This window comes from Vigna unguiculata, chromosome 10 (assembly GCF_037176805.1).
Source record: "Vigna unguiculata cultivar grain cowpea cultivar isolate G323 ecotype 2 chromosome 10, ASM3717680v1, whole genome shotgun sequence".
Taxonomy (NCBI): domain Eukaryota; kingdom Viridiplantae; phylum Streptophyta; class Magnoliopsida; order Fabales; family Fabaceae; genus Vigna; species Vigna unguiculata.
The window spans coordinates 37,036,627-37,060,577 of NC_140801.1; the positions used below are offsets into that span (position 1 = coordinate 37,036,627).

At 32.8% G+C, this 23,951-nt stretch overlaps 4 protein-coding genes and 1 pseudogene across 4 annotated transcripts; all 5 read left to right on the forward strand.

Moving 5' to 3' along the window:
• Positions 1-1,943: 1,943 nt before the first annotated feature.
• Positions 1,944-2,827, forward strand: LOC146882493 (5-OH-xanthotoxin synthase-like; annotated as a pseudogene).
• Positions 2,828-4,766: 1,939 nt separating this feature from the next.
• LOC114166444 (germin-like protein subfamily 1 member 20) lies at positions 4,767-5,983 on the forward strand. The gene is made up of 2 exons (XM_028051178.2): positions 4,767-4,947; positions 5,175-5,983. Exons 1-2 carry the CDS (start codon positions 4,833-4,835, stop codon positions 5,720-5,722), a joined length of 663 nt encoding a protein of 220 aa, XP_027906979.2. The 5' UTR covers positions 4,767-4,832; the 3' UTR covers positions 5,723-5,983.
• A 3,061-nt stretch (positions 5,984-9,044) lies between these two features.
• On the forward strand, positions 9,045-9,914 carry LOC114165898 (uncharacterized). The gene is made up of 5 exons (XM_085667429.1): positions 9,045-9,185; positions 9,259-9,325; positions 9,416-9,526; positions 9,607-9,682; positions 9,776-9,914. The coding sequence occupies exons 1-5, from the start codon at positions 9,045-9,047 to the stop codon at positions 9,912-9,914; spliced, it is 534 nt and encodes a 177-aa protein (XP_085523555.1).
• A 6,885-nt stretch (positions 9,915-16,799) lies between these two features.
• LOC114165980 (uncharacterized) lies at positions 16,800-18,772 on the forward strand. The gene is made up of 4 exons (XM_085667430.1): positions 16,800-17,193; positions 17,297-17,400; positions 17,964-18,516; positions 18,588-18,772. The coding sequence occupies exons 1-4, from the start codon at positions 16,800-16,802 to the stop codon at positions 18,770-18,772; spliced, it is 1,236 nt and encodes a 411-aa protein (XP_085523556.1).
• A 219-nt stretch (positions 18,773-18,991) lies between these two features.
• Positions 18,992-20,149, forward strand: LOC114165437 (uncharacterized). The gene is made up of 2 exons (XM_085667431.1): positions 18,992-19,697; positions 19,827-20,149. Exons 1-2 carry the CDS (start codon positions 18,992-18,994, stop codon positions 20,147-20,149), a joined length of 1,029 nt encoding a protein of 342 aa, XP_085523557.1.
• Positions 20,150-23,951: the final 3,802 nt, after the last annotated feature.

Below are 23,951 nucleotides of genomic sequence, written 5' to 3' on the forward strand. Positions count from 1 at the left end.
CACAAGTGTGCGCGGCTCATAAGGGGCCCAATCGTAACCCGATATTTCCGGCAGATTGACGTCATCCCCCTCGTCGTTTACGTCGATCCCGATGAGGTCCCCACTTTCATCAGAAGCAACAGCCTGCTCAGCCACCTCCTCGATCGGTTGCTCGGCATCAGAGCTGCCGCTTAAAAGTATTGGCGAATCTGTGCTGCTCGACACTCCCCCGAGCGAAGTCCCCGACTCAGAAGACTCAAATAATGCGGAAATCGACCCGGCGTCCCCTGACCACCCGACCGCTCCACCCGACGGATCATCTGAACCCGATGCGCTTGAAGACATTTTTTACCTGCAGAGAGAGAAAAACGATCGGTGGCTTGGCTAGAAAGAGAAAGGAAAGCGTGAAAATAACGGCAGCCACACAATCCTATTTATAGGGGGGACCAGGTGACACGTGGCAGCCTCAGGACCCTACGATCACATTCAGATCAACGGCCGCAGCTTCACGACGCTTCAAATCCTAACTGCCAGGCACGATCCACGAGGCAATGTAACCGTTGAGAAGCACCATCGGTCAACCGGCACCACGGTCCACAAAAAACCTCTTCGACTCTTTTACATCGCTCGAGGCTGGGGGGGCTTGTGTACAGTATGCCCAATCGGTCAGTCGGCATACTGACCCTCAAGGTCTCACGGGTAAACGAACAACCGTGCCATAAAATTAAAGGACCAGCGGGCGAACGAATAACAGAAAGCTGCACACCATCGGTCAAACGGTTAGATAGGTAAATCACGACTTAACCATACTCAAGGGCCCATCGGTCCATCGGTGAAGCGGCAGCGATGGACCTTCTGACCTCAAGGGTCCATCGGTCCATCGGTGAAGCAGCAGCGATGGACCTTCTGACCTCAAGGGCCCATCGGTCCATCGGTAAAGCAGCAGCGATGGACCTCCTGACCTCAAGGGTCCATCGGTCCATCGGTGAAGCAGCAGCGATGGACCTCCTGACCTCAAGGGTCCATCGGTCCATCGGTAAAGCAGCAGCGATGGACCTCCTGACCTCAAGGGTCCATCGGTCCATCGGTGAAGCAGCAGCGATGGACCTCCTGACCTCAAGGGTCCATCGGTCCATCGGTGAAGCAGCAGCGATGGACCTCCTGATCTCAAGGGTCCATCGGTCCATCGGTGAAGCAGCAGCGATGGACCTCCTGATCTCAAGGGTCCATCGGTCCATCGATAAAACGGCAGCGATGGACCTCCTAACCTTTAATGCCAATCGGTTCATCGTTAGGACACCAGTGATGGTCGATCGGCCAAACACATCGATATCTTGTCAATGCCATCAACCCAATCAGGCAACCATCGGTCGCACGGTTATATTACTCAAGTTATTAATTATCGGTTAAACGGGTCACTAATCTTCATTAAGGTTTCATTGGGCCGTGATTAAGGAACCTTAATCACAGGCCCATATCCAAAGCTATAAATAGGGCCCAAAGGTAGGTTGGTAAGGACATTAATTACGCATTTATTATAACTGATTTCCGATAAACCGACCGGTCCCCTTTCTAACTTAAGCATCGGAGTACTTTAGACAGGTACCCCGATCGTCATCCCAACCGATCGAACTGAGGAGTGGATTTCGTTGAAGTTACTGTGAAGGAGAAAGGCAACGTCAAGTTTAGAGATTCTCGTAGTAGGCTCTTGGTCCCTACACCCCGAAACAATAACTAATCAAATTAATCAAACTTCCTGCATTTTACAACATGCCTAACAATAATACAAACTTAAACCAAACTCAAAATCATTAAACTTAGTGATTTCGCACATAGAAGGAGAGAAACCATTTTAGTGAGACTTGTTCAGGTGCTAACAGTCCTTAGTTCTTAATTTAGGTGTTCTAGTTTGGACATGTTTCTTTCATGGCTAAAACAAAAGAAATAATACATGCAGTACGATCATGATTCTAACTCCATGCCTAACTCTTCCTCTTCTTTTGTTGTTGTTCTTCCAAAACCGCAGAAACTTCAAGAACTCAACCCTTCCACCTGGTCCTAGAGGCCTTCCCATCATAAGAAATCTTCATCAACTAAATAATTCAACTCTTTATCTGCACCTATGGCAACTCTCAAATAAATATGGTCGAATTTTTTCCCTTCAGTTAGGTTTAAGGTCAATAGTTGTTTCATATCCTAAATTGGCCAAAGAAGTAATGAAAGACCATGACTTAGAGTCTTGTGGATGACCTAAATTACTTGCCCAACAAAAGTTGTCCTATAATCAATTAGACATGGCATTTTGCCCATACAACGATTACTAGAGAGAAATTAGAAAAATTTGTGTTGTCCATGTCCTTAGCTCTAGGTGTGTCTCTAGCTTCTCCTCAATAAGCAACTTTGACGTCAAGAAAATAATAAAAAGAATATCCACGCATGCTTCATCTTCAGAAGTTATAAATTTGGGTGAAGTGCTAATGTTTGTTTCTGGCACTATCATATGAAGAATTGTGTTTGGGAGAAGCTATGAAGATGAAGAACTAAAAGAAATAGGCTCCATAGACAATTCAATGAGTGTCAAGCGCCATGTCGATGTCCTTCTTTTTTCTCATATTATACTCCATTCTTAGGGAGGATTGATAAAATCAGGGGACTGCATGCATGTCTTGAACGTACTTTCAAGGATTTGGTTAAGTTCTAACAAGAAGCCATTGATGAACACAATGATCCAAATAGAACAACCCCAGAGAACGAGGACATAATAGATATCTTGCTTTCTCTAAAGAAGCAACGTTTGTTCTCCATAGATCTCGCAAATGGTCACATCAAAGCATTGTTCATGGTTTGAACTTTTTTTCATTTCCTTTTCTTCTTATATAACTTAACTCTTTCAGTAAAAAAAATGGCATATTCGCACACACAAAATACTACTTTGTTATATGTAGAAATTTACACAAGACAAAAACTAAGCTGGGTGAAGAGAATATTTGAGTTCAATTATTGCATTATGAAGTTTCATTGTTAGAATATTTTCTTTTTCATTGAAATTTGTAGTTATGTATTGGAAATTTCTACTGATTGATATTAAAATAGACGGTTTGCTAGTAACTACTAATTCTTCTAACCGAATTTTGTTAAGTTTATTTGATGTTTCAAACGTGTTTCATGATAGCAGTTAAGTTGTTTACACTATTTAACACATTTTCGCTTTAATGTTAGCTTAAATGCTATCAACAAATAAATTTAACAGTATGTGATTGAAGGGCTAAATTCACACATTTTTAAAGTTAGAGGACTAAATTGGTTCAAAGTTTCAAAAATGAACTAATTATAATTTTTACTGAAAGTTAAGGAACCAAAAACATATTTAACCATTTAGTTTGTCTTATTTTTTTTTATTTTTTTATTTCTTTTCTACTCTTTGTTTACATTATGTATTTCTACATTTGATTCACGAAAATTATTTGTTCTTATGTTTGAGGATTTGCAAGTGCGCTTACATTATTTTACATGAGTTTGGGGGTTTGAAGGAAAATTTGTTTAGTTTGTTTGTGTGTTGAATTGCAAGACTTTTTGAAAATGACACATTAATTGATTATACACTAAATCACATTAAAGTTTGTCACACACATTCAACTAATTAAATTTCTTGATCCAAAGAGAAGGAATTACAAATTGATAAAAACAAAAATAATAATGTAGAAAAAAATTTTATACTAGTTCACTCACATAAGACATTTCTAAAAAAATTCATATATACCGTCAATTTTGTTTTGAAAATTTTTTCGTAGGAAATATTTACAAATTTTATTGTGAAAATTTTTTTGCAAGAAATTGCTACCAATTTTCTTGCAAATTTTATAATTTTGTAGAAAATGATTACCCATGAAGAGATTACCTGCTAATTAAAATTCTTAAAAAAAATATCAGAAAAAAATTTTTTCTTGCAATTTTTTTTTAACAAATTTGCAAAAATATTCTCCTATAATATAATATGAGAATTTATAGTGAGAGTTACGTCCAATTTAACGTTGGAGGCCGGCGTTATCTTTTCGTTGTTAATCTAATGTATTCTTGTAGTGAATTTCTAGAATAGGTGAATCCAAACATCTAGGTTTGCTTTCGATTTATGGTTTCAAGATATGTAAGTATTCTCAACATAAATAATGTATCTTTCTATATTTACTTATTTGTTTACTATCTCTTTGTCATTCACTTGGATCCATGATAGAAAAATATGATTCAAAGTGCACTTTTGCATTACATGGCATGGAGTCCAAGGAAAAACGTTTTTACTTTGGCAAATTTATTTTGTGAATGGTTTCAAGTTAATATACATCTTCAAACACTCTTCTGCTATTGAAATACTTTAGTCGTCATTTTCTGAAGTTGACAGCGGCATGAAAAGTGATGAATATCCATTGTTTGATAAGTGTGGCCCAGTTCCACACCAAAATTTTCGTATTCAGCCCATTTAAAGTATCGTCATCAATGTAATTAATATATTGAGAAAAAGTCTAAACTGAAGTTTGATTAAGTTAAAGATGATCCCTTCATAAAATAATATTACTGGAACAAGTATAAGAAGCAAAGGCAGGTGATAAGGTAAGACCGAAACACTTGCGTTTTCTTTTTCACATGGTGCATCTCCTTAGTCTACTCTTTGATCAAGTATGCATGTAGTTGTTAAGGAATGCTTCCTCACTAAATAAAATATTAGGTACGCTAAATACAATATGCAAACCAATTAATGATTCATCCTTATAAATACCCATCTCCAAATGAATCATAACTCACTTCTCACAACATTACATAGCAGAAGAATCGTTTGAGTATACAAAAAGGGAAAAAAAATGAAAGGTGTTTACTTGCTTGTTGCCGTCTTGGCTCTCACTTCCTCATTTGTGTCTGCTTATGACCCTAGTCCCCTCCAAGACTTTTGTGTGGCAATCAAGGAATCCGATGGTGGTACGTAAAAATATTCCAAGAAATATGCACACATATATCTTGATTTTATCTAAATGTATTACAATTTTTTGTTATCTCTTTCTTTTCTTATCATATCATATAACTTATAAACATTCATTTGTATTATCTTTCTAATTTTATATCACGTGTTATAATACCTTTTTTGTATCCATGCATTTTTTAAAATATTATTCAAATTATACTAACTATTGCTTTGTAATTTGTAGTGTTTGTGAATGGAAAATTTTGCAAAGATCCTAAGACTGTGAAAGCTGAAGATTTCTTCTTACACGTGGAACCTGGGAATACCGACAACCCACTGAATGCACAGGTGACTCCTGTGGCTGTTGATCAACTACCTGGACTAAACACGTTGGGCATATCTTTGGCTCGCATAGATTTTGCACCAAAGGGTTTAAACCCTCCCCACACCCACCCTCGTGGCACAGAGATCCTTATAGTTCTTGAGGGAACACTTTATGTTGGATTTGTAACCTCGAATCAAGATGGAAATCGTCTTTTCACCAAAGTGTTGAACAAGGGTGATGTCTTTGTCTTCCCGATTGGTCTCGTTCACTTCCAACTCAACATTGGATATGGCAATGCAGTTGCTATTGCTGGTCTTAGCAGTCAAAATCCAGGAACTGTTATAGTTGCAAATGCTTTGTTTAAAGCTGTTCCACCTATTTCTGTTGAGGTTCTTGCCAGAGCTCTTCAAGTGGATAACAGGGTAATTGAAGATCTTCAAAGGAAGTCATGGTACGGAAAGGACTAGACTACAACCCTCATGCACTAGACCTAAAAAAAAAATATAATAAATAAAATGCATATTGATTGTTATATGGTAGTATTGTTTTTTGTTATAGTTTGATTTCGTTTATTCCAATGTTTGTCAATCTAATGAAACAATCTATTCTTGCAAGAGTTGTGCTTGGATCCAATATTATAGTCTTTATGATAACGTGGTTGATTAAGTGCGGTTTGTTGATGTTTTCTTAAATAATTTCTCGATAATAATACTATTTGAATTGAATTATATTATTCTATTTTTTTCGGTTGAAGCGAGTCAACTTAACTTACACGAGTTAACTCATCATGAGTTTGGTAAAACAGAATCAGTTCAATAACTCATTTTTTGGAAAGTCGAAATTTTTTTAATCGATTTTAACTTAACATAGATTGGTGAACTTATATAATAAATACACACTCTATGTAATAAATAAATTAAACATCTAAATTATTCAAACATGATTAATCAACACTCTAGTATTTTAAAAAATAAAATTGTTAACATACATAATTAGAAATAGAAAATATCTTAATTTTTTTCAATTCAACCCAACTTGAAATTAGATTCACTCATATTAGAACATATTTTTGACATTGCTAATACAATTTAAATAATTATATTACCGTCAGTAACATATTTGAACATTGTATTTTTATCATCAAGCAGAAAAAAATGCACATTTGTTAACACCATAGAACTGCACATAGTTTTTACTTTAGAAAATAACTTTTATTTTCAAAGACTTTTTTTTATCATCAAATGTTAGTTCTTAGTTTTCATTATCAGGGAAGTGAACTCACAATCCCTCTCCCCCTCCCTTCTAAACCCAACAAAACCAATATTAGTTTTCCAAATTATTAGCAAGGAAATTAAATTCACCACCTTTTCCTTCTATCCGATCACTAAGCCACCTTTTATCACTCCTACTTTTATTTTCAAAGTACATATGATTTTACTTTAAAATCATTATATATTTTATGCTAATGATGACATAAATATTAGAATATTGGTATATTTTTGTTCAAACTAAACTAGTTAGATAAAGATCGAATAGAGGAAAAGAAATTAAATGAAATAAATAAAACAAACAATTGTGAATTAGAAAAGGGTATGCCACAAATACAAAGAAATGGGACAATAATAGATGTGGTTGACGGAAACTACCATGCTTGATGCTTGATAAACGATCTAACATTGGAAATAGATGGTGGAATAAGAGAGGCAATGTTCTTGGTATACCAATTTCAAAATTTTTAATATATTTAAATATACATTTGATTCCTATTTTTGTTGTTTTTATTCAATTTGGTCTCATTTTCGTTTTGTGTTCAATTAGGTTCTCATTTTCGTCAAATTTTGATCAATTTGGTTATTTTCACTAACGGTGTTTAAATAGTTAACGATTTTGAACAATATAGGTTACGTGTCGGCTCCTAGATTTTTTATTTTATTTTTAGTTTTTTTAGTTTTTTTAATTTCAAAATAATTCTTCACATGTCAAGTCACAATTATGTCACACGTCGATGCTAGTGTCACGTATCAGTTTGTAATTGTATTATTTTCTTTTTGTTCAATTTAGTCCTCATATTCGTTAGTTTTGTTCAATTCAATCTCTATATTCGTTATTTTTGTTTAATTTAGTTCCAAATTTTTTAAAATGGAACCATTTAATTTTTGAAATAGACATAATTATTAGTTATTTTTTAAATTCAATTATAAATTATAATATTTAATTATAAATTGAATATAATTCTTATATTAAATTGTTAAATAGAATATAATTATTTAAATATTATTAAAATATAATTATTAAAATTTTAAAAATATATATTAACATTTGTAAAATTTAAATTTAAATCTAAAATATTTAATATTTTTATTGCATTTTAGATATTAAAATTTAAAATATTTAATATTTAAATGTTAATTTTACAAATATTAGTTAACTTTTCTAAAGTATTTTGAATATTTAAAATATTTTTATATATCAATTTTAAAAGTATTTTAGAATATAAATATTAAAAAAAAATAATAATTACATTCTTATAATATTTTGAATAATTATATTCTATTTAGCAATTAAATATAATAATTTTATTCAATTTATAATTAAATTTAATAATTTATGATTGAATTTAAAAAATAATAAATTCGAATGTCAATTTTAGAAAAAATATTAATATAATTTGTATAAAAGATATTAAATTTAGTATCAATTTGAAAGGGACAAAATTGATTTATCTAAACTATAAGAAAACAATCACCTCTGGATATTACTCAAATATCCCAACTCAAATCATTGACATGTGTCCCTTTTTCAGGTTTTTTAGTAATTTCATAGGTGGATATTACCCAAATACCCCAACTGAATTCATTGACACTTGTCTTCTAAACTGGTATTTTGGTCAAATAACATTTTGGAACTGATCAGAAACCCAAACCTCGGTATTTTACTACTGTAACCCTTTACTTCAGATTGAATTTCGTTTAGTGCGCGGGGTTAAAAGTAATTTTGTATTTTCCGCCTGTTAAGTGTTGGAAGAAGGGAAACTGTGCATGAAGTGATTGATGTTGCATGCATTAATTATCTCAACCGTGTTTGAAATCGTTTTTTAAGGGTAGTGTTTAGTGGTTTGGTTTTTTCATATGGTTTTTGCATTTTCTTTTCTCCGGTTTGGGTATGCGATTTTTTTTCCAATTTACTGTCTGAATTTTTCCTTCCATACAGTACCCTATTTTCTCTGTTGTTGTGTCCGAGTCTTTGGTTTGATGGTGTAGTTGAGTTGGCTTCAGATGATTTTTCGTTTTGGTTTGAAGGTGTAACTGAGTTGGCTTGAGATGATTTTTCGTTTGAAGGTGTAGCTGAGTTGGCTTGAGATGATTTTTCGTTTTTTTCCTTTTGGTTTAACCCTGTTTATAGTTTGTATTTTTAGTGCATTGTTGATTATTCACTGTTAGTACTGTGTTTTGGATGTTGTTTACTGTGATCGTGTATCTCAGTTCCTCTGAGATAATTTTTCTTTTCTTCCTCTTGCTTCGTTCCTCTTTAATATATTTTCTAAAATTATTTTAGATTTCGTGTTTGTATTTTGCAGTTCATTGTTTGTTGTTTATTGTTATTGTGTTTTGGATGTGTTTAACGCTTTTGGTTTCTATTTTCGTTTCCCCAGTTACGTGAGGTATGATCTTGCTTTGCTTTGTTTTTGAGTTTTATTTTTTGTTATTTATATACTTTTCGGGTTGTGTAAATGGATTTTATTTCGTGTGTGCTTTTTCAGTTCGTGTAGGTTGCATTTGTTGTCTTCAAATGGCTAGAAAATTTGATTTGATCAAAGATATAGATGAGAAGAAAGAGACTTTGAAGCTTGCTGTGAGAGTAAAGGATTTGTGGTTTGTTCAAAACCGGGATACGAATCGTCATATGGAGTTTATTCTTTTGGATCAGAAGGTAAATAAAGTTTGTTGTCTTCTTTATTTTTTGGGATATGAAATGATCTTTACTGTTTACGTTATTTTTCCAGGGAGATATGATTCCTGCAATGGTAAAAAAGGAAGATATAGATTTGTGGGAAGAGAAGTTGGTTGAGGGTCATACCTATATAATGCATAATTTTAAAATCATGAAGAACCAAGGACAATTTCGTGTTTGTGACCACCCTTACAAGTTATTGTTCATAGGTGCAACAACTATAAAGGAACAACCAATTTCAAGTATTCCTCGAAACATTTATAATTTCAAAAGTATCGAGGATATAGTTTACGGAAAATTCTCTGCTGATTTGGTGTATGGTAGGTACATATACTAATGCTTTTTTACTTTACCCTGTAGAAATTTAATTATTTTGTTTTCGTGGTAATATTGGTTTTAGATATTATTGGAGTGGTGGATAATGTGAGGTGTAATCCCCAGTCCAAGAATGCTGTATTTCATATAAGGGATTTAAGGTTTGTGTATTTTGATATAAGTATAGTGTTTTAATTTATTAGGGTTTTGTATATGTGTTGTAATTTATAATGTATTGTGTTTTCATTTTACAGTTTTGTTGTTATTGGGTGTACGTTGTGGGATTCCTATTACTTTAAATTTATGAGTAATTGGAGGGGAGAACCAGTTTCCTTTGTTGTTGTTGTTGTTATGTTGACTCAAGCTAAGATCAAGCTGTCTTCAGGTTTGTGAATTTAAATTCATTATTTTGTGCTTTTGTAATGTGATTTTGTAATCATTATTTTTCTGATTGATTTAGGACGGTGGCCAGTGTCAATATCAAATTCTTGGAATGGTTCAAAGTTGTTTATGGGTGATGAATGTTCTGAATTGGTCCGGTTCAAGGAGCAATGGATACAGTACACATTTCTTGAATTACTTAGTTCTTAGAATATTGTTTTCCATTTATTATATTATACTCACATACATATTGGAATTACAGACGTTTTGGCAATGAAGTTAGCCAAAGTCAAGAAGCTAGTCAATTGTGTTCACCGTCTCAATATAGTGAACATGAGAAATTTATGTATAAAGCTGTTGTGAGTACAATATCCGAAATCACAACAATGAAGGAGGTAATATAGCACTAAGTAATGGTTTTAACATCCTTACTGAATTTTTAAGTTTGTTATTATAATGACCTTTTTTATGTATATAGGAAGTGTATTCTGTTACTGTTGCAACTACCGTTAAGTTTAATTTAGGGAATGATGGATGGTGTTATCCAGTATGCAATGGTTGCAGGAAGAAGACTGAAGAGATAGGTGTTTTTAAGTGTGTCATGTGTGGGTTTAATAATGAAAAACCTGGAATTAGGTTTGTATTTCTTTTAGTATTGTATATGTTAATGTATGTTGTATGGTTTTAATTAAAAAGGTCGATTTTGTTGTAGATATAAGTTGGAATTACAGGTCTGTGATGGAGATAATGGAGATAGTTATGCGAATTTCGTCATATGGGATCAAAACTGTATTAACTTGATTGGTGTATCAGCTGTTGAGTTAATGAATAAGATGATTGAGGTAGTATTGCTATGTTGATTTATTAATTTAACAAAATTTTATTGTTAATGGCTTTTTCTTTTCTTCTTAGGGTGGGGAGGATGATCCGAAATGTTTTCCAAAGGATCTAGATGTTATGCTGGGATGTACTCTTGCATTCAAGGTTAGAGTTCAACCAAAAAACAGATCTTCATCGGTCATGAAAGCTTCAAACAATCTTGAAACCATTGCTTTTATTAGAAGTAAACTTGAGTCAAAGATGGTAACTCATTTATATGATGCTTTAAGTTTAGATACCCTCCTGGAATAGTTACATCGAATTAAATCTTTTAATTACTCAATTTTTGATTCTTGATATGTAGATTAAAGACTTCAGCGCTGAAGCTACGTCTGATTCCAGTACTGAGGAAAATTCTAAGGGCAGAGACCAAATACAAAGGTGAAATAATTTGTCACTAATTGCTTTGTATGTAGTTTTTTATCATGTAATAAATATTTGTCTAAACGCACAGGGTAAACAGTCTTTTGATCTACCTGTATGTGACTCTAACAACCAAAATGAATCAATTCCCATTATTACTTACGAGTCTCAGACAGATGTGGTAAGACTCATTTAAATTTATGTTAGTCATTTATTTGCGATACTAAATAAATGATGTAATAACTGTTGCTTTGGAAATTATAGATTAATAAGGAGTCCAGTCCCACAGATATATGTGGTTCCAGGATGCAATCTATGACAGTTGGTTTGATAAAAAGTGGATCTCGTGGAAAAAATGTATGTGTACTTTAACCTATATTTATACTTCTCTGTTCACACTAATTTTCTAATGAGGTACTTTTATGGTAATTTTAGATTAAAGAGTCCAGTCCCACTGCAATATGTGGCTCCAGTACACAATCAAAAGCTACAAATCCGAGTAAAACTGGATTTCATGGAAATGAGGTATCTGTACTTCAACCAATTTTTATAGTTTTTAGTTGACACTAAATTTATGATATGCTATTTTTATGCAATTTACAGATTAAAGAGTTTGATCCTGTAGATCTAAGTCCTTGCAATACACAATCTAAAACACATGCTTCCATTAAAACTCCAAGTCATACAGGAAAGGTCTCTATAATTAAAATTGTTTGTATACTTTTTTCATTGCATTAAATTTCCCATTTTCTAAGCACTTTTTTTTAAATGGACAGATTAAAGAATCTAGGGGTAAGCCAAGTGTTAATAAAAATACCGAAGCTGACAATTGCATGGTAAGATAAGAAATGTAATTTTATTAAATATGAAATGTTTTATAACTAACAAAATGGATGTCATAGTAATACTTTTTTTATATGCTGCAGTTAACTATGAGTGGTTCAGCAGATCATGATCCTTATATTGATTTCTGTGTTACCCCTACAAAGGACTTGTTGCTGGACTTTGAAGTTGATTGCGACCACCTTGAAGATATACCAAGTGTAGAATTTTCGAGGTCCAAGACTAAGAAACGAATGAAACAGGAAAAACACTGATGTGGGCCACTGTTGTTTGTAATTAGACATATATATATATATATATATATATATATATATATATATATATATATATATATATATATATATATATATATATATATATAATATATATTAAATGTGGGTGGTAAATGGTAACTTGGATTTTGGAAACCATACCCATGTTAATGTTTTTTGTGGTGGACTTGGGTGTATTTTGTTGGAGTTGGCTATCAAGGATGCAAAATGGTTATAATTAATGTTGGGAGAACCAAAGGATATCACACATTATTATTACAATGTAAATATTTTTGGATATCTAATGTTATGGTAATTTTATTCTAAGAATCGTTATACATATATTTCGGGTTAAAGAGTTAAGTATTGATTATTGATTGTGATATGATACCAGTGCTGTTACAAGTTTAAATGTTATATGGACAAGAACCCAAATGGGATACTATTTGGTGTAAAAAGTACGTTGATTGCAAAATAGTATGCGAGTATGTTAATAGCTCATTAAAGATGTTTACAAAATTTACGTAATATTTTCAAACATATGATCAACACCGGACCATTAATTTTAATACTTAAGATGGAGCATTACGAGATCACAACGAGAAGCATAAGGATTCACTTAGGCAAATAGTATTCAATATATATAGCTAATAGTTCATTAAACATGTTCACAAAATATAGATAATGTTTTCAAACATATGATGAAGACCGGAACTAAATCTTTATCTCCATTACATGAATATACATGCTGAGGTCCCTATCAACACCAAGTTGGATCATAGTGCCTTCCTTGAATCCATTTTCATTGCAAAAGTCTTTTCATCCACAAGTTAAATAACATTAACTGTTATTTCTTCTAGACCATCTAATTTTGCAAGGCCAGCAATCACCTTTTGCATTCACCAATAAATAGCGCTTCCTCTGTTTAACCAAAGCTTTTCCAGCAAATTCAGAATCCAAGTACTGAAAGAAGTTTGAATTTTAATAAATTAGAACACATCAAACAAATTGATAATTTAAATAACCAAGTTTAAGAATCCATTACCAGTGAAGAAGATTTTGCATCATTTGAAGATAAGCATTTTGACATTGAATGGTAGAAGTCTGCAGGATCATAACCTCCATCATTTGAAGATTTTCCATCATTTGAAGATAAGGCTTCCGAATTGTTACTACTGACCAATTGTGAAGTATAATCAATCTCAATGGCTTCAGCAAAAAAAACCTTGAATAAAAATGTATCTTTGTCAACATAATTCACATGTATGGCTTTGTTTTCCTTCAGATTGTAGTATTGACATATCTCCAAGAGACCTTCATGTATTATAAAATCTCCATTCTCTAATTTCTGGATACCAACATCATGTTTCTTCTGACGCGGATCAATAAGTTTAAATTTGTTGATAGTCAATTCATGTCCCCAAAAAATAACAAAGGAGTCGTCTAGGCGAATGATTTTCTGCAACCAAGTTAAACATAAACAAATTATTTAAAGCAAATGTTTCAGATAATGGAATACAATGATTCGAAGTTTTAAATAGTACCTCAGATACCAATATCTCGGATTTAAAGCAAGTCATAAACCTTGAAGAAGACAAAGTGCGTTACGGCATAGGAACCATATTGGGTGTAGGATAATTTATTTCTTCCATGGGTAAACTGAAAATTCTAAACTGGAAATACCGGTTTCCACAGTAAAGGATTACTAACCAATAAAGATCATCCAACTTATAAAACTTTGCAAGTTCATTAGCTATCCGAAATTTGCGGTTTTCCATCAAAGAATCTTTAAATTCAACCATAATAAATTTTCTACCGGATCACGAAAATAGTTTGGGCCCATTAGCTTGTGTTTTCCCCAGTAAGCAAAGAAGGTTTCATCAAACTCTACGAATTCCTACAAACAATTACAAAAGCCAACAAAGATAGAATTTTCAGAAAACTAATAACTATACACAATGCAGTGGTTGAACATTTCATGAAAGATTGATTTTTTCCAGCAATCTAACAATAAAAGAAGCATTAAAAGTAAATGAAATCACAACTTTAAGACTTACCCATTGTGGATGAACCAAAGTCATTGAAGTCTGGAACCAGTTCTTGAAGGAGTAACATTTTGCAGAGTTATTTTCATTTTCCTGAGAGGTTGCCATTGAAGAGTTTGGATGGTGAAGTTCCAAAAAGCAAAAAGTTAACAATATATATAAATGCTGAAACGACACGAGGGGTTATCCAAATGGAGCGTTCTATCGTTACAGTTATTTTTTTTAATTCAAAAAAAACTATAGAAATGAAAGCTTAATTAATGGATGTAGACATTTACATCAAGTACGTTCTAGAAAAGCATTTAGAAGTCGAACTGCCTCCATACCATGCAATCAATCATTTCTATAATAAAGGATTTCATAAAATAAAATTAATTTAATAATTAAATTATTTTTGGCGCGCATTATTCATGGACCGTGAACAAAAAGCTTTTTTAGGAAGAACTGTTTCAAAGCTTTAGACATCAGAAAAACTAATACACATAGCAGCAGGCAATGCAAGGGATCAAGTAGCCAACCAGTCAAGTAAATGAAGTGTGAGGTAACTTGGATTAAATGCTATTTTTAATGTTTGGTTCTTGTACATATTAGACATCTACCCTGTCTTTATTCCATCTTGGAATTAATTTTTCAACATTAATGTTATGTCAATGTGTTTGTGTATTGGGAAAAATTTTAAAGTTGTCTATGTACACCATTAATGACTTTATCTTTAACAGATTAATGTGAATGTGGAAATTGCTTTTGTTTCAGTTCCAACTTTTATTGCCATAGTAACCAATATGAGTGATCCGAAGGTGCTATCAAATCTAGGTTGTGCAAATGCAAGACTAAAGAGAATGTTAGTGCTAAAAGAAAAGAAAATGAAGTGTGCACAAAAGACTCAAAGTCTCCTACTTGACCAGGAACAACGCAAGAAAAGGAATTTCACACCATTATGTGATATAACAATGAATGCTTTCCTCAATCAAGATACTCCAACACATAATGATATAGGTGGCTATTATAAAGGTCAACCACCACAGAGAAGGACTAACGAAATGAACCATAGATTATTTCATCAGACTTCTCATCGTCAAAATTTATTTTGAAAGTTTGAGGTTGCTGGATCCATAGGTCAATCATCTTTCCAAAGAGTACTAAATGATACTACAATATGTCCAAGTACAACTACTCCAATCGAAAATATGGGTACAGGTAGTAGTTTCTAAATTTCTGCGCATATGACTATACATTCTAAATTAAATTTTATACTTTCTTATTTACTAAAGAAGTATCTATTGACAAAATAACAACATCATTTTAGACATAGGAGAAAGTGTTTCATATTCAGCAGCTAACACTAATGAGGAAATGGAAGATCAAAGTATAGAACAAGATGACGAAATTCCACAAAACATAGTTCCAAGATAAGATTGTATTTCATAGTTATAGTTTCTACTAAATGTATATTGAATTCTATTTACTGACCATATATTTAATTATGCACAATGTATGCAGACATTGATGATCCACTATTCATATGTAAGGAATGTAATGTCTATATGTGGTACGAGGAAAGGATTAACAAGAACAGAAGGTCCAGCAATCCGGCATTTCATATGTGTTGTGGTAATGGTATAGTTCAATTACCAACTCTAAAGGACCCACCAATTGTTTTGCAACGTCTTTTGTTTGATAATGAATCAAAAGAGAGCAAGAACTATCAAAATCACATTAGAACATACAATATGATGTTTGCGTTTACATCTCCCGGAGCAAAAGTCGATACCACTTTCAACAATGGAAAAGGGCCACCTAATTTACGAATTTAAGGTCAATCTTGTCATAGAATAGGAAGCCTCTTACCAATCCCTGGAGGACTTCCAAAGTTTGCCTAACTTTATATTTACGACACTGAAAATGAACTTCAAAACAGAATGGAATCTTTAAGGCACATGAATGTTTCCTCTATTCAATGTTAATCAAATAGAACAATTGGTTATTTAACCAGTTAACCTTTGCAGGAATCAAAACAGGATTGATTCGGAAATTGTCAGCAAATTAAAGATGATGCTAGACGAATTCAATGTTCATGCAAAATGTTTTAGAATGGCAAGAGATAAATATAGAGACCAACCATTTGATGACTTGAAATTGCGACTTATTGCAGATAGGACAAAAGATGGAAGGATATATAATATCCCCAATGTTTCAGAAGTTGCGGCCCTTATAGTTGGTGATGTAGTTCAGGGAGAGACATCATAATGGAAAAGCAGTCTGGGAAGTTGCAAAGAATAAATGAATTGCACACTAGCTATTTAGAATTTCAATATCCTTTACTCTTCCCATATGGGGAAGATGGTTATAGACATGATGTCAATCATCGAGAGAAACTAGGATTCAACAACAAAAGGAACAGACTCACAATTAGGGAATGGTTTTGTTTTAGACTACAAACGAGACAATCTGAAACACAAACTTTGCTTAGATCTAGTTGACTTTTTCAACAATTCATAGTTGATGGATATACAATGATGGAGTCTGAAAGATTGTCATTTATTAAATATAATCAATCGAAGTTAAGGGTTGATAAATACAATAACCTATGTCAGGCTTCCACCAGCTCACAAACTCAAGGATCACAACAGGTAAAGAGGGTTGTTCTTCCGTCATCTTTTATTGGTAGTCGCAGATTCATGGACCAACTATATTTTGATGGAATGACTATTTGTAGTTATATGGGATTCCCAGACCTTTTTATAACTTTCACATGCAATCCTAAATGGCCAGAAATAACCAGACTACTTGCTAAGCTAAAGCTATCTCCAACAGACCGTCTTGATATAGTTTCAAGGGTCTTCAAAATTAAGTTTGAACAACTTTTGACAGACTTAACTAAGAATCATATACTAGGCAAAACCATTGCATGTAAGTCATCCCTTTTTGTAATCATTGTTCTCTAATATGGTTTCTATCAAATCAGTTTGGATTGTTTTGTTTTGTCAATAAATGTCTTTTTCTTCATTTGCAGTCATATATACCATAGAATTTCAGAAGCGTGGTCTACCTCATGCACACCTATTGATTTTTTTGCATCCCAATAGCAAATACCCAACTCTTGATGATATTGATAAGGTAATATCTGCAAAAATCTCTTATCCAATAAGTAATCCTGAATTGCATAAATGTGTTAAGATCATATGATTCATGGACCTTGTGGAATGTCAAACAAATCTCTGCCTTGCATGAAAAACGGAAAATGCTCACGCCTATTTCCAAAAAAATTTCGAAGGACAACTACCATATCAGAAGATGGTTTTCCTCATTATTGTAGAAGGAACGATTCATTAATATTAACCAAGAATGGGGTTTGTCTAGACAATTGGTCTGTGGTTCCTTACAATTCACAATTATTGTTGAAGTACCAAGCACATATAAATATTGAATGGTGTAATTGTAGCACTTCCATCAAGTACTTATTCAAATATATCAACAAGGGTTACGATAGAATAACGACTGCTATAGTTCCCGAGAAAAATGAATTCTTTTTGAACAAAGAACCAATAAATGAAATCAAGCAATATCTTGATTGCAAATATGTATCTCCTTGTGAAGCATGTTGGAGAATATTTTCGTTTCCAATTCATGGACGAAATTCAGCAGTAGAAAGATTGTTTTTCCATCTTCCTGGAGAACAGGCAGTATACTTTAAAGATGATGACGTGATTGATGATATCATGGGAAAGACAACAGTTTCGGAATCAATGTTTATAGGTTGGATGGAATGTAATAAGAAATACGCAGAAGCCAGGGAATTAACATATGCTGAATTTGTTTCTAAGTTTGTATATGTCAAGAAAGATAGATGTTGGAAACCAAGGAAAATGGAGAATACTATTGGAATACTGATTTGGGTTCCTCCAAGTATTGGTGAAGTATTTTATCTTAGAAAAATGCTAACCCATGTAAGAGGACCAACATCCTACATTGATATCAGAACAATTAACAATGTAATATATTCTACTTTTAGAGAAGCTTGCTTAGCTTTGGGAATATTAGCAGATGATACAGAATATGTTGAAGCTATAAAAGAAGAAAAGGATTGGGGTTCCAGACATTATCTAAGAAAATTATTTGTCACTATCATGTTGTCAAATAGTGTTAGTCGACTAGAAGACCTATGCAACAAGACATGGGAGTGGTTAGCAGATGGAATTCTCTACCGAAAGAGAATAATAGCAGGAATTCCAGGTTAGCTCCAATAAATTGTATTCATAAATATATAATGCAAAATTAAACGTCTTAAATGTTTTTGTGTGCAGAACTGAATCTTACTCCAGAAGTAATCCAAAATCTAACCTTGATTGAGATTGAAAAGATCTTGGAGTCTAATAGAAGCAGTTTAAAGTTCTTCCCAACAATGCCATACCCAAATGGATTCGTTACCCAAAATTGTGGAAATAGATTGGTATATGCAGAACTTGACTATAACACTGCTGACCAATGACATTTATTCCAATCAAATTTCAAATCCATGACAAGTTAAGTATTATTATCGTTTTTTGTACTTGAATACTAAATCGAATTACATTATGCAATCAGTTTGAATAACCATTCAATTACAGGTGAACAAAAAAATATTTTTCAAATGATCAAGCAAGCAGTTGTTAATAAACAATGAGGTGTATTCTTCTTGTATGGGTATGGTGGAACTGGCAAAACGTTCATGTGGAAGACGCTTTCAGCAGCAGTTCGTTTCGAAGGTAAAATTGTACTCACAGTAGGTTCAAGTGGAATAGCTTCCCTACTATTGCCAGGGGGAAGAACAACACATTCTAAATTCAAGATACCGGTTCCAACACTAGAACATTCTATGTGTAACATTTCACAAGGATCCAAAACGTCAGAGTTGTTAAAGAAAGCAGAACTAATTATTTGGGATGAAGCTCCTATGGCACACAAATTTTGTTTTGAAGCTCTGGATAGAACTCGAAATGACATAATGAACGGTATTACAAAAGAAGGTTCAGTTTTTGGAGGAAAAGTCATAGTATTTGGAGGAGACTTTAGGCAAATATTACCTATTATACCAGGAGGGTCAAGATCAGATATTGTCAACGCCACAATTAATTCATCTTATATATGGGATCACTGTGAAGTTTTAAAACTGACAAAAAACATGCGTCTATTACAAGAAGGCCTACAATCAAGTACTGCATCAGAGATTCAAGAATTCTCAGATTGGATTGTTCAAATTGGTGATGGTAAGTTACAAGAACCTAATGACGGTTTAGTTGAAATTGAAATACCTGAAGAATTCCTAATTTTAGAGTTCAATGATCCTATAGAAGTAATTGTGTCTGCCATTTACCCAAATTTGATACAAAACCATATAGACGAGTCCTATCTACAGTGTAGGGCAATATTGGCAAGTAGGATTGAGACAGTCAATGAAATCAATTAATGCATGTTATCACTAATTCCAGGTATATTAGTCTACACCCTTAAACTGATGATTATAATTTGGAAATTTAGTGTGACTAATGTTATTACTAATACAGGGGAGGAGAAGGAGTATCTCAGCTGTGATTCAGTTGATGAAACAGAATTTGCTACAAATGATAGCTACAACACTATAACTTCTGAATTCCTAAATTCTCTCTCTACATCTGGCCTTCCTAACCATAAAATCAAACTGAAGATTGGAGCACCAATAATGCTTTTGAGGAACTTGGATCAAGCAGAAGGTTTGTGCAAAAGAAGCAGATTAATAATAACAAGACTTGCAAACCATGTTATTGGAGCTAAGATGATTACAGGTAATAAAGATAATCAAGACATTTATATTCCACGAATGTCAATGTCCCCTTCACAATCCCCATGACCATTTAAGCTAATCAGAAAACAATTTCCTATCATGCTATCATATGCAATGATAATAAACAAATCTCAAGGTCAATCTCTACGTTTTGTTGGATTGTATTTACCGACACCGGTATTTAGTCACAGTTAGCTATATGTTGCAGTCTCTCGAGTTCAAAGTAAATCTGGATTAAAAATCCTAATCCATGATAAGGACAACAAACCTTCGAATACAACAACTAATGTTGTATACAAAGAAGTGTTCCAAAATGTATAGTTGTTCTTAAGACAAAACTTTTTCTTACTATTTACTAAACATTTTGTACAAGATTGCCAAAGAAATTATTAGAAAAATATATATTACTCTATTCTGATTCCATACAAAGAAGTTCGATCTATTATTTAAGTTTTTAGGTGATACCAAAATACATTACCAAAGATGCGAAAAAATTCTTACCTTTGTGCATAGAAAGAACCATTGCAATAAGCTTATCAAGATCTACCCATGATAAAACCTGGAAATCCCAATTGCAAACAATCATACATGTATCTTCGCAAGCTTAACTGCAAAAATGAAAAATGTTCAATAAATTTCGAAAAAAAAAACATCCAGATCCGACTAATATGGTTTGTAGAGCAATTGATCAATATGAGATTAAAAAAAGAATAACCAATTCAACGTTATTGAGGCCACAAGAACTCACCAAAACAGATATCAATCTCCTTCCATTGTTCCAACTTTTCAATTGTTCCCAAAAGCTTACAATTTCCCCTATATGAACCCGTGACCAATGACTACTTTAGAATCTTTTCAAATTGACCATTATTTTGTCCTATTGCACCACACATGACAATGCATTTAAATTGAAACTAACAAACGTACCTAACTTATATTGAAGTTTGATAACAACGCCACCAAAATTCATTTTTGCACCATTACGATAAAATTTATTATATTCTGTTTTTTTTCCAATTCCAGTTTTTATTGACAGCCATACATCTTCCAGTATGTTTTGTTTCACGATCACCACATTGGGAGTACATCAACTTAGAACCCAATCCAAATTTTCACTAACCACACCACCACAAATCTTAGGTACAAATATATCATTAGCCATGACTATAATATCTGTACACAACAAGATCATCGCACTTAATTATTTGATTAACACTAAGATTAAACAATTTTCGTTATTAATCAATTATTGCAGTTAAATATTTTCATCATATTCCTACAAAACTTTGGTTTATTAATTAATTTTGGGATTAATTCTCTTTTTAATAAATTTTCTATGTAACTTGTGCTCTATTAATAAATTTTATATAACATCCAAAATTATACGAAAATACACATTACTTTAATTAGTACAGCTGAATTTATTATTTAAAATGTTACATTCATGTAATTTAGTGCCCACGTTAATATACCAACAAAAATTAAACAATTCTATACCAGATAATTTATTACTTTAATTACTACATTAAAACCACGTCAACCATTTTAAGTAATAAAATATTATTACGTATAGTCTCAATCAATATCTAAAACATTTTAACGATGTTTAATATCAACCTGGACTACTTGGTCAAATATCAACGTCGACTACTTGGTCAAATATCATCATTCAACAAAATAACAATCCAAAGTTAAACACGAGTTCACAAAACAGACATTGTCCTTGCAAAAAGTTAAATTAACCAACACACCTAAACCTTTACAACATGGATGATATTTTTCTTATCATCGTCTATTACAAACTTTATGCCATCACCAGCAGCTAAGCCATTGTCCTTGTAAAACGTCTTCCATCCACACGTCAGATAGCATTCAAAATTGATCCTTCCAGTCCAACGAATTGAACAAGGCCAATATATAGCAATTTCATTTGTCAGCAAATAGCTCTTGCAACTTTTATCCAAAAATTGTCAAACAAAATTGGAATTCAGATACTACAAACAAAATTGCTCTATTAAACACCAATTCCATAACAATACAACTATAAGAAATATACAACCATAAACATAAAATATACCAAACATGAACTTTGAACATCATAACGAGTTAAGTATTTCACCAGTCCATCATCACTAATAGGTGACGCATTATGAGCAATAGCGCTAACACCAGCATTATCAAGAATGGCACTACCATCAGGTTCATTAACAACACCATGTTGTATATCATTTTCACTCGTCGAATCCCTACAATACACAATTTCTACTCCTTCAGGGGAGAAAATCTTATGGATAAATTGATTTTTTCCTACATAACTCAAATGTAAGAAAAACCATTTCTTGAACCCATAGTACTTCAGAAATTCCGCCAACCCAAACAATACAATAGTGCCTACATCTGTTGTATCCACAAACAGCTCAAACTTTTTCCTAAGAGGATCATAAAGTTCAACTTTACGATCAAGTTTTAGTTCATCCTGAGAAAACATCTGAAATTCGTCTAGGAGAAGAATGTATGGCTGTTAACAAGCAATACAAGTTAATCAACAATTAGTAAATATAGATAAACCTGCACAAAATTAATCAAACTATGTAAGGATTACAAGACTTTATCGTCGACGGTAGCAACTTCACTCTAAAACATTGAAAAAATCTTGGTGAACCAAAAGGGTCATACGTCATCCCAGTCCTTGACTGCCCTACCACAGGATACTCAACTTCCTTCCAATATGAGTCGAAAACTCTTAACCGAAAGTACCTATCTCCACAAAACAGAGTGCACACGTAACACATGAATCGCAGATTATAGAACCCTAATATCTGAAAAACACCACATTATTTCCTCTTTGCGACCATATTTTCATCAAACTTAATGTTAAGCACATTTCCCGCAGGATCACAAAAATAGTTCGTCCCTATTACTAATGATTTACCCCATTCCAAGAAGAAGCCTTCATCAAACACTAAAAAATCTTGGCAAAAACAGAAACGGAAAGGAATGCGTTCAATAATTTTTGTTTTTAAGAAATTTCCTACTCTCAAACAAAATCACATTAAAAACAACTGCTTTCAAACCAAATCACATTAAAAAGGAAAAAAAACAAAAAAAATAGACAATTGCATTAACACTAACCTTAGAAGGATCCAAGAACATGACCGAGTTCTGGTAAAAATTTTTGAAACTCAAACGTTTGGAAGCTGACATTTTCCCTTCTGCCCAAACGAAACCCAAACCTATGGACTCTGAACGATTTTCTTTTGTTCTGCTTTCCAAAAACCAAACAATACACTTAATAAAGCGTTTCTCTCCTCTTTTACTCCAACGTTTCCTTTCGTCCTTTAATCAAATCGAGACGCCACATATAACAAAACGCCACATATTTCGAAAACATAAACAATAAACATAAGAACTTACTGCCAAAATCAGATTCTCCAAATCGAATCTTAAACATAATCATACTACTTCTGCTGTGAAAAAATTACTATATTATAATAATATTTTCCCTTTTGAATTAAATTTATTACCTAAAAACCAATATCTATAATTAAAATTTCTATTAATCAAAAAATTCCATATATACTTACATAAAACATAAATAAATGTGAAATCCAAAACCAAAAACACAAAGAAAAGAAAAATGACCCGTGCGTACGCACGGGTCTCAACCTAGTTTTAACAAAAATTGGGACTAAATTGAATGAAAATAATGAATATAGGGACTAAATTGAATAAAAAATAATAATACTACCACAAATTGACATGTGGCACTAGTATTGACACGTGACACAATTGTGACTTGATACATGGATAATTTTTTTGAAATTAAAAAAATTAAAAAATTAAAAAAATTAAAAAAAATACTTTTAAA

What these genes read in the sequence shown, in the direction of transcription:
- LOC114166444 (XM_028051178.2), top strand. Translation starts at nt 4,833, where the DNA reads ATGAAAGGTGTTTACTTGCTTGTTGCCGTCTTGGCTCTCACTTCCTCA. An exon ending in AATCAAGGAATCCGATGGTG is followed by an intron (nt 4,948 to 5,174) that starts GTACGTAAAAAT and finishes TGTAATTTGTAG; the next exon opens with TGTTTGTGAATGGAAAATTT.
- LOC114165898 (XM_085667429.1), top strand. Translation starts at nt 9,045, where the DNA reads ATGGCTAGAAAATTTGATTTGATCAAAGATATAGATGAGAAGAAAGAG. An exon ending in GGAAGAGAAGTTGGTTGAGG is followed by an intron (nt 9,326 to 9,415) that starts GTCATACCTATA and finishes TATTGTTCATAG; the next exon opens with GTGCAACAACTATAAAGGAA. An exon ending in CTCTGCTGATTTGGTGTATG is followed by an intron (nt 9,527 to 9,606) that starts GTAGGTACATAT and finishes TATTGGTTTTAG; the next exon opens with ATATTATTGGAGTGGTGGAT.
- LOC114165980 (XM_085667430.1), top strand. Translation starts at nt 16,800, where the DNA reads ATGGAGTCTGAAAGATTGTCATTTATTAAATATAATCAATCGAAGTTA. An exon ending in ACTAGGCAAAACCATTGCAT is followed by an intron (nt 17,194 to 17,296) that starts GTAAGTCATCCC and finishes CTTCATTTGCAG; the next exon opens with TCATATATACCATAGAATTT. An exon ending in AATAATAGCAGGAATTCCAG is followed by an intron (nt 18,517 to 18,587) that starts GTTAGCTCCAAT and finishes TTTTGTGTGCAG; the next exon opens with AACTGAATCTTACTCCAGAA.
- LOC114165437 (XM_085667431.1), top strand. Translation starts at nt 18,992, where the DNA reads ATGTGGAAGACGCTTTCAGCAGCAGTTCGTTTCGAAGGTAAAATTGTA. An exon ending in GTGTAGGGCAATATTGGCAA is followed by an intron (nt 19,698 to 19,826) that starts GTAGGATTGAGA and finishes TTACTAATACAG; the next exon opens with GGGAGGAGAAGGAGTATCTC.